This window comes from Camelus ferus, chromosome 2, assembly GCF_009834535.1.
Source record: "Camelus ferus isolate YT-003-E chromosome 2, BCGSAC_Cfer_1.0, whole genome shotgun sequence".
In the NCBI taxonomy this organism is placed as follows: domain Eukaryota; kingdom Metazoa; phylum Chordata; class Mammalia; order Artiodactyla; family Camelidae; genus Camelus; species Camelus ferus.
Genome location: NC_045697.1, coordinates 50424568 through 50435606, shown reverse-complemented (window position 1 = coordinate 50435606; position 11039 = coordinate 50424568). Strand labels below are relative to the sequence as shown.

At 38.8% G+C, this 11039-nt stretch overlaps 1 protein-coding gene across 1 annotated transcript; it reads left to right on the top strand.

Moving 5' to 3' along the window:
- Positions 1 to 550: 550 nt before the first annotated feature.
- Positions 551 to 10078, top strand: AREG (amphiregulin). Its single transcript, XM_006188702.2, has 6 exons — positions 551 to 821; positions 1929 to 2177; positions 4771 to 4972; positions 5690 to 5845; positions 7978 to 8089; positions 9821 to 10078. The coding sequence occupies exons 1-5, from the start codon at positions 575 to 577 to the stop codon at positions 8069 to 8071; spliced, it is 948 nt and encodes a 315-aa protein (XP_006188764.2). The 5' UTR covers positions 551 to 574; the 3' UTR covers positions 8072 to 8089; positions 9821 to 10078.
- The last annotated feature ends 961 nt before the right edge of the window (positions 10079 to 11039 follow it).

Here is an 11039-nt window from a genome sequence, read left to right as displayed (position 1 = left end):
TATTAGTTTTGATGAGGGCTTAGGAACACGTAAAGAATGGGAAGAGAGGAGGTTGAAAATTCTAGCCACGTCACAGTAGTTGACGGGAAAGGACCCTGGGTTGAGACAGGGGCCGGTGATAAATAAAGCAGCGTCTCATTAGGAGGCGCGCGCTCCAGTCATTTAGTGACCTTCTTTATCCTTGTTAAAGACATCGGGCTATCACTGCTAAGTCACTCTTGGTCTTAAAGTACTTTTACATCTTACTACGAAACTTTTCTAGTTAATCCCTGCCGTAGTATTAAGATCAACCAAAGCCTATTCGGAGGATTTCCGGATAGTATGGGATTTTTAATGTCAGATACTAGCGCCCAAACCCAACTCCCGCCCTCGAATGTGGATCTGGTATTTTTTCAGCTTGCAGTGAGGGAACTTTCATTTCCTCCCAGCGGTTCGCGTGTGTGGTTTTGGGGTAGTAACCCCTCCCGGGGCGGCCGCCCGCCTCCACCCACCTCGCCGGCCGCCGTGACGTCACGGGCGATGCCCGGGTCCCCGCCCGGCCTATAAAGCGGCAGGTGCGCGCCGCGCCTGCGGAATGTTCGCACACCTTGTGCCCGCGCCGGAGTCGGAGCCCAGGGATCCCGCGGCTAGCCCGGCCGGGCCTGCGAGCACAGCCGCTCGGTCCCCCTCGTCCCAGCTCCCCGCCGCCACGTCCTCCTCCCGCCCGCAGCTCCCGGCAGAGTTGCCCCAGAGACCGCGACGCCGCCTCTCCGAGGGACCAATGAGAGCCCCGCCGCTGCCGTCGGCGCCCGTGGTGCTGTCGCTCTTGATCCTCGGCTCAGGTGAGGACATCCCGGCTCTGACCTGCCGGGCGCCTCTCCCACCGCGGGCAAAACGGTCACCTTGAATTCTGCTGCTGTTTCTCTCAAAACCCGCTCTTGGGAGGCGACCCCAGCTCTGTCCCGCGGGAGGTGGTCACGGTGGCTCCCTCAATATAGTTAGTTACTCCCTGGGAGGAAGAGAAAAGCGTGCAGGTGTTTGAGATGTGCCGGGCCAGCAAGAGGATGCCGTAGAATCCTTGTATTTTTACTTTAGTCCAGATGAAGGAGAACCTAGAGATCCTGTGATCCAAACCCTTCGTTTTACAGGTAAAGAAACCGAAGCCAGAGAGGTGTAGTGATTTCCTCAGATCCTGGAGCAGCGTAGTTAAGTCCTGGACCGAGGAGCGCAGCCTCCTGCCTAAATTCTCCATCTCCTCTGTCAAGTGATTTTGTTTTTACCTTTCTAGAGGTCCTCGCATCATCACAGGGAGAAGTTAAAAGCATCACTCTAGGGCTTTTTTTTTTTTTTTTTTTAAAGACCTTGATAAAGCAGGGGCTTGAAACTTTGACCCCCTTTTAACCTAGTCTGTAATTTTCTTCTCTGTGTGAGAACAATAAGAAACAATGGCAATAAGAACAATTATTGTCAACTACTATTTATATCACTTTTTACATTTTATATAGCTATTCTTTTTAAAATGTGAGCACGTATTAAGAAAATTTGGTATTTATCTTTGGAATCTGTTTATTAAAATGGGACAGGTAGCATTACAGCAAACGCAAAAGCGTTTGGTATGTGACATGATGGCAATGTTTAGACATTGCCTGTTAAGTAATTATATAAAATTAATTTGCCTATTTGGCAGTATTTTTTGATGTGGAGATTAATGTAGACTATCTGTGAAGAAGAAAACCTTAATGAAAGAAGCTCTGTAATTGGAACAGCTGAGTTTGCTTGTTGGCAAAATGTGATGTTGGTTTCGTAAGTGACTCAGTCACCAACAATAGCACATGTGCAATAATTGCTTTGATATTAGAAGGTAAACAGTTCTCCCGAATGCAACTGACTGGTGAGAAAAGGCATTCTCCCTTACCTTTGCTTTTCTTCCCTTGTTCTTGCTCCTACAGCCTATTATGCTGCTGGACTGGACGTCAATGAAACTTACTCTGGGAAAGGGGAACCACTTTCTGGGGACCACAGTGCTGATGGATTTAATGTTACCTCAAGAAGTGACGTGTCCTGGGGGAGTGAGATTTCTCCCGTGAGTGAAATGCCTCCTGGTAGCGAACTGTCCTCAGGGATCGACTATGACTATGCAGACGAGTACGATAATGAACAACAGATGTCTGGCTATATCGTGGATGATTCCGTCAGAGGTGAGTAGAGGGTAGGGTAGTGATGTAGCCAGTGAGCAAAGCTGCTTCAAAAGGAAATCTTTTTTCCCAGTCTTCTGGTGGCTTTTTGTGTGTATGATTGTTGTGTACCCTGCTAGGTAAGCTACGAACTGAGATGGAAAGAGCTACTTGTGGCACACCTTGTATGTATGGAGCTCTAACAAACGTTTTAGGTCTATGAAGTGTAATCTTAACAACAACGTTATGAAGTAGGAATTGTCATTTCACAGATGTGATAAGTGAAGCTCAAAAGGGGTAAATGTTCTGCCCAGAGTTCCACAGCCGGCGAGCAGCTGAGCCAGAGTGAGAACTCTAGTCTGTTTGCTTCAAGTTACTATGTGCTTTCCCACTGTGCCACATGACCCCCATTCTGAGAAGTGGACGTAGACCAGTCCTGTCTACTTTGTATCTCAGCTCTTACATCCACCTCCCCACCACGTTTCCCTAAATAACTGCATTTTAACACAAAACAAGGGAATAGAAAGAAGTAATGCGAAAAGAACAATTGGACCTTAGCCTTTAAGTATTAGGTGCTGAGAAATCGGTGATAATAATAGCAATACCACTTTCGGGAAATATAAAAGAAGGATAAATATGCCTGGATTTTACATTGCTAAAAATCACTATTTAACTAGCTCAGTAATAGTGACCCACACTTTTCTTCTCCTTTGCTATTATCTGATCTTTAAAAAAGAGCATTTGCTTAAAATGAAGGTACCAAAGTAAGGGGCCACATTGTTCATCACCCTCATATCACTTTGTAGTCTGAGAGAAGATGGGGTCATCAGTAAATCAGACCTAGATATCCCAGGAGCATCTAGCATCGAGGCAGGAAGCAAGGCTGTCCTTTCTTGGCCTTAGTTTCCCTGTCTCCTCCCACTCTGTCTGGCTCCCAGAACTGGTGAAGAGATAACGGGTGATACCACAGGGACAGTGCCTGGATGAAGTGGCAGTTGGGAAGAACTTTAGCAAACATTCCACTTTCCTCCCTTGCATCGGAATTCTGCTTTTATGTAAGGTGGGGAAGGACCCATCTATAATTCTTAGTTTGGGGGGATGAGATTAGGCTGTCAAGGCTCTAGAATCTGTTCTCTTAAAGATGTTTCAAGTTGTTAACATTTCAAAAGGCCAAATAAATTTTTGATGGTGCGAATGGCTGGTGCCTAGAATTGCAGTGCGTTGTGAAACAGAGTGAAAGGTAAGCCTTGGGGTTAATGTCTATTGCAGCACGTTAGCGTAGTGACTGTATGTCTCTAAAATTTGCACTGTATCCGACAAAGTGCAGTAATATTGACTTACAATGTTTCTGTTAGAGGACTTATCCCAACTTCTGGTACTTTTTTATCATCAGAAGAAAATTTCAATATAAAAATTGCAGCTCAAAAGGATTAAATGTTCTGCCCAATCTACCACCTATTAAACATTGCTCCTAATTTGACTGCTGTTATAATAACTACTAAAATATTCATAATATGTGTCATTTCCTTAATCACAGGGTTCTATCTTTGATACCCTTCCCTATGTTTCTAGTGTCTTCTATCTAATATGTGCTGCAGGACCATTATAACTAATTGTATTATGACATTATGATATTTTCCTCTTTTCACTGGCTCTACTAAATACTTGCTCAGATAATTCCATACAGGGATTAGTAGAACAAAATGCACAGCTCTAACATGGAAACTCCTCCTCCTCCTACTTAGCGTGTGGGTAGGCTATATCCTGCGTAACTAAAACACTGAGCAAAGGTGTCTGTGGATCTGAAGAGTTAAGATGAATCTCTGAAGCATCAAGCACAAATATTTCTGGACCCCTATTTTTTCAAATAGATTGATCACAGAAATGAGCTCCCTGGAAGATATCAGTCAACTATAATCTGTTGTAATCTGGGAGTTGGAGAAAATTGATGAACGCTAATATATAATTCTCAGTTTCCTCCACCTCAAGTAATACACACTAATTCCCAATTATGATAGTGAGCACAAGACTGACATGAATAAATAAAATCATCAAATATACTCAAGTCCCACTTTAATTAATGGCACTGACCTTTTCCAAGAGAAAACATAGTCAGTAGGGAAATTATTGGCTTTCACATCCCAGCTATGCCATTTTCTAGCTACATGTCCTAGGGCAAGTTACTAGTCTTCACTCAACTTCATTTTTCTCATTTGTATCATCTGGATGGTAATAACACATCCAACCTTGGTTTGGGTTTAATTAAATTATTGCTCATTACCAAGAACTTGGATGTATTAGAAATTCAAGAAGTTTTTAAAATATTCAATGAATTTTCTTAACCAAGTATCTTCTATTATCAATAATAATACTGATATAAATAAATTAAAGACATGTTTCTACATTTATACAACAAAAGGGTTCAGATTTTTAAGTGCCACACAATATATTCTCTTTTTTCATCCTTTGTTGTGTATGAATTGTGTTGAATAATGAGGTCAATATGACTCTTCTCCCCATTAGCTTCTCACTGGTAGGACTTCTTTCCCTCATGTCTCCAAAATGGTATTCAAGATGAAGAGAGACTGTGGTCAATAAATCTCTCTCTTTTTTTCAGTTGAACAGGTAGTTAAGCCCAAGAAAAACAAAACAGAAAGTGAAAAGACTTCAGATAAACCCAAAAGAAAGAAAAAGGGAGGCAAAAATGGAAAAAATAGAAGAAACAGAAAGAAGAAAAATCCATGTGATGCAAAATTCCAAAATTTCTGTATTCATGGAGAATGCAAATATATAGAGCACCTGGAAACAGTAACATGCCAGTAAGTTTCCCTAAATTATGTAGAATTCTAAATTCCTAACACTGTGTCTGAAAGCTCTAGCTGCAGAAAACCATTTATCTTCTTCAATGCATAAACCAAGGGTTGGCAAACTTTTTCTTAAAGAACTACATAGGAAATGTTTTCAGCTTCATGGCTCAAGACTATGTTTGTACTTATATCACCTACTAAAATATAGCCATTTAAAAATGGAAAAACCATTCTTGTCTTAACATGCTGTAAAAGACCTGGAAAATGGCCAGATCTGACCCATGGGCTGTAGTTTGCTGAACCCTGATGGAAACCACCATTTTACAATACGTATTTTATAAAACCTCCTGTTAAAAAGGAGCTAAAGGTCCTTTTCACATAATGTTGTTCTGGCTCCCCACCCTCCCAAAGCCGCTAGCACATTAAATGATAGTGGAATGTATTAGCTGCATAATCGGCCACTGAACTCATCAGTTGGTCATAGAAGGATCACAAAGAATGAAAAGGTGTGTCTTCTTGGAATATCACACCCAAACTAATCTCAACTTGTTCTTATACTAATAGAGCTTTGGGTCAAATGCATTCTGTCTCATCATTTTGCAATACAAACATATGGCATGACTTTTTTTTTAATGTTAGAATTAATTGTTGTTTATGATCTGGAAAGTAGACATAAAATATACAGAATGTTTTCAGTGATTATAATTTTAAAATGTGGGTTGTTTGCAGATGTCATCAGGAATACTTTGGTGAACGATGTGGGGAAAAGTCCATGAAGACTCACAGCATAGTTGACAGTGATTTATCAAAAATTGCCTTAGCAGCCATAGCTGCCTTTGTCTCTGCCATGAGCTTCACAGCTATTGCTGTCATTATTACAGTCCAGTAAGTATGGCATGGCTTAAAATTTCCTGACAAAATAATGCCAGGTTAATTCTTTTCAGTAATTTCTATCACAATGTGGTATCAAATTTTAGATGAATTATTCTGTTGGTGACACATGATCTTTGGTCATATTTGTTCATATGCACTTCATTGACAAAGATCACAGAATATGGTCAAATATATATTACTTTGGCCACTATTGAAACAATATATGAAGCCCTTTTCTTGAACTTAAAAATTGATGGTCTTGTTTCATGTTTTATGTTTAATCATGGTTACTTCCAAGTTTCAGAGTGTTGGTATCTTCTGTGACTGTATTAAGCTTAAGCAAGCCTCCCAGAAGCTAATTAAGGCCTGATTCAGAGTAGGTTGTCAGGGGCAGGGAGGGTATAGCTCAGTGGTAGAGCATGTGCTTAGCATGCATGTAGCATGCATGAGGTCCTGGTTCAAGCCCCAGTACCTCCATTAGAAAAATATATATATATAAACAAATAAACCTAATTATCTCTCACCCCCCCAGAAAAAATAATAAATAAAACCAGAGTAGGTTGTCAGATATACTGCTTTAGTACTAAAAAAATCACAAAGAGCTTCAAACCAGACCAGGCGCCAAGAAAAGATACGTCTTCTGCTCCTGTTAGAATGCAAAATTCTGAGTTAGGAATATAGCATGGTGCTAACCGACTTAGAGCTTATGTTGCCTGTTATGTTATTGTCAAATGCAATATGGGAACTCAATTATTAAAAAAGAAAAATTTCCTCCATATGCCGTGGCATAGGAAGCAAGGACAATTCTATTACTGTTCTGTTCCTGCAGTGCCTTCCCTGTGCTCATAAAAACAGATCACATACTTCCCTACATGACCAATGAATGTTAGGACTAGACTGTTCTAGGCAGCAGACACTGGTGAATATGTAAAAATGGCATTGTCTGTCAAACAAAAGTCAGTGAATTAAGGAAGTTGGGGGAGGGTGTGAATGGCTCTGTGATGACTCATGTGCTACTAGAGCTTGGGAAAAGCAATAGACTCATTATTCTAATTTTAGGTCTTGGTAAATTACTTTAACAACTGGATTGTGTACATGATCTACTACTCCTGCCATTCAGGAAACAAGGGGTTATCTTCTGCCATTGTTTACTACTATTTTAAACTCAGATCAGATAATAATAAAATGACACATTAAAAAAAACCGCTTTTATGATGCATGTAAAGTTTGATGTGTGGTTTAAATTAGTTTTGCACAGCCTAGAAATTATTTTGATCTGTTAGTACCTCAGATATGCAAATGTGTTTAGGAAACATACCCTCAGACAAACCATTACTATTTGACATAGAATGATAGAAGAAGAAATTGCCAGTTAGGGAAGATGTTTTGAAATAATTATTTCAACTTGTAATTATTCAAGTTGGAATATTTAATAAATTCTTTGTAGAAGTATAGAAAAACCTTGTCCTTTTATATTCTCCTTGTATTTAAGACACATAGCAGATACTAGCTGCTTTTTCATAATTGAAGTTAATTTTTTCCCAAACATCACAACTAAAATTCTTAGGATTTTAATTACAACATTTAGTAGATAAAGACCTAGTAAAAATAGAATTGCTTGTACAATACTAAGACATTTCAGACCATTGACTTTTTTGGTAGCAAGTAGTAATATATAAAACTAGATGTGCTGATTATATTTACAAATAGATAAAACTCAATTTGTTTTGTAAGCCTTTTTTTAAAAAATCTAACCGTTCAAATTAGTTTGTGTAAGCATACAGATCTTCTATGGTAAAACTATACTATCTTCTTCCTCCAATTGTGCATGGCAATTGTGCTAAGCTTGGGGGAAAAAAATGGATGTGTTCCATGCCTTCTGAAAGTTTGCATCTCTAGGCACATTTATTTAAATCTCAGTCCTTTGGAAGTATGTTTTATGACGTCAACATAAAGATCCCCTTAAAAAGAACATAGGTGATACTTTTTTATCTGGGTTTGGTTTTTGGTTTGGGGGAGTGGTCCATCAGTATGTAATGGTCTATAAGGACTCACACAAAAGAATTCCTTGTATTCATAAAAACCCCAGGCACTATATACATGAATAGGGCTTTGATGACAGTAGAATATCTTGTTCTCCAAAGGCTTCGAAAACGATACTTCAGGGAATATGAAGGTGCAGCAGAAGAACGAAAGAAACTTCGACAAGAAAATGGAAATGCACATGCCATAGCATAACTGAAGATGATGCTACAGGTTTGAGTTTTGAAAGATATCTTTAAATCATATCCTATGATTAAAAAATAACATCTATTATCTGAAGAAAAATGAGAAAAGCAAGTTTTCTTAAATATATGCACATTGGCTACATTAAAGTCTTATTCTTTGAGCATGTGACAGAATTCAATGCTGAGAGCAGACTATATCCTTAGTATCATAAAGGATCTAATGATGAGGGAGACACAGATTCTATTCTCAAAGAACTTAGTGCTTAATAGGTAGGGGGAAAAAAACTGTAAGGAACGAGAATATTAGGGGGAGCAAAGTATGTGTCCTAAGAGAGGAACTAATGGAATATGAGGAATTTCCAGTGAAGGAGAGAGAGAATCCAGTGGGATGCATTTAGGGAGCAGGAAAGGATGTGTGTGCAGAAGGCATTGGAAGTGAGCGTCAAAGAAAGAACTAATGAGAGTGGGATAAGCAACTGCAAAGGGAAAGGAAGATTCATACTGTGAGATGGACTAGATTATACTGGAAACTTTTGAAAAATGGCCCAGTTCAAATGGTGTTGGGGAAGATAAGGTTGAGATGGCAGATTGAGCTCACATGGTGGCGAGCCAATGTCAGGGAGCTTGCACCACAAATGTGAGGAAGTGGAAACAGCAGGCAGCATGTCTTTTTAAATAAAAGGGAGAAGAGGTGCAAATTTGAGAGATAGATTGGTTACAGTATATATAGTAGCTCTTATTTTAAACTTTTTTGTAAAGGGAGAGGTGAGCATGTGGTCAGGAGAGGAAAGAAGGTATAGAAAACTGAAGTGAACAGCTAGTGAAGCAAACTTCCAGAGGAAGAGGGAGACAAGGAGATCAAGGACACACTTCAAGTTGGTCAGAAGAAGGAACTCCATTTCCTAAGACATCTAGGAAAGATGTCACATCCTTAAGTTACTCTTTTCTACCTCCAGTGGATTCAAGAATTACTTGAGGTGCTTGTTAAATACGCATATTCCTATGCCAAATCCTAAATCTACTAGATCAGTATTTCCGTTTTTAATTAACGCTCCAGATGCTTGGAGAACCACTATGTTTAGCACTGGTTAACACAAGCCTTATGTTCTGAGCCTGTTACAGAACTAGCCCAATAACTTATGAAACAGATAATTATCCATGCCAATGCTATATTCACTACTTATTCATCAAAGTGTATAAATGAATTGGCTTCATGTTCTGAAGCTAAAACCACCAACATGAATAAGGGTAATTTTTGGTTATTTAGGACAATTGAAATGTCTCAAAGGAGGTCTGGGGTGACTTTAGGGAAAGGAATATGCTGGGCTGGCACATAGTGGCTGCCTATTAACTGGTAGCTGCTGTTATTATGCCCTTGGTACTAATTACCTTAAATTAACTGTGTATCATAAATACACTGAGCCATTTTAATCTTTGTTTGTAATTATATCCAGTGCATAGATCTGGTTTGGAAAACTATTTCTCATGACTGTTGCTGTGGTTTTATTAAGCTGAATTTGATGACACTGGTTTGAGCATATGCAGTCTTCAGTCTAAGTAGGCCTATTACCAAAGCAGATCTGGAAGTGGGATTCAAGTCAAAGTGCTAGTTTGTTTCCAGAAAGCTCTTTGCATTTTTCGCAGGACTTCTAAGAGAAAAAAATTGACAGAAATTCTGATTCCTGATTATTCTTTGACATTTTCTTAAAGCTATGTTGCAATTGAGCGTATCCTTAACTCTTTATTTAATTCCCAACAGGGTATCAGATCGGAGTCGCTGCCAAGTCACAAGCATGAATGATGAGTTGGTTCCTCTTTTCAGTGGATCATAAGAAAACAGAACCTTTTTGTTCTGATGGTTTTAAACTTTCAATTGTCAGTTTTTAATGCTAAGTCTTATTTCTGTACATAAAGATGCATGGAGATAAAAAGTATTTTTTCAAGTTGTAAATAATTTATTTAATATTTAATGGAAGTGTATTTATTTTACAGCTCATTAAACTTTTTTAATCAAACAGATTGAGAGTCTGAATATTAGTTTTGAGAGTGTAAGACTTTAGGTTATTTTTCTCCCAACACGTGGATGATCTTTAGATGATCATAGTAGAAGGAGTTCCTTCTCCTTCCTTTTTTTGTTTTTTAATGTTTTTGTGTTTATTTATAGCTTTTCTTAGAAAGCACTCTTAATGGCAAAATTATAAAGTAGAGTCACTTATCCCACAAATACTAATATCCCAAACTGGTCTTTCTTATTCTATATAGGACTTTTTCCAGGTCCTGTTAATTATGAAAGCTTCTAAAATCAACACATGCAATGGCCTTTCTGTTACAGTAGACACAGATATTATAAAAGAAAGAGATTATACTGCTTATCATCATCATCACCACAAGAATAGGTTTGAATTTGACATTTCGAGAGAACCAGGAAGTATTTAGATTTGAGACCTCTTTCCCTAATATCATGACATAAATGTATAAAGCATCTAAAATCTACTCCTTTTTTTCCTCCACTTGTTACTCTTTTCCTAAGCTATTTTAAACAAATATGTCTGTATTTGTGGTGGGTGTTCTTTTAAGAACATTAATGTTATGGAATGACTCACGGTCTGGTTCCTGGCTGGTCAACTAAGTTACTCCCATGAAAAGCAAAACAACCTTTATAATGTGAAGGGAATACCTTGAGAAAATTAACCAATTATAAGCATGATTTTGGCAATCATCTCGCAGAATTTCGTAAATGAAAGGTGCCTCCAGCATCAACACTTCCATCTGTTTCTAGCATCCCATTCACCAAATCTTTGCCCACTTAATCCTCAGAACTTCCTTAGAAGGTAAATACATTTTATAGGTAAGAAAAGTAAGCTTTAAAGAGATTATGTAACTTGCCACACAGCTAGTAAGCGGCAATTAGGCTCTGTGGCTCCAGAGCTGGTTCACTTAAACTCCAATCTCTTCTACTTTTCCTATAGTCAAGGTAT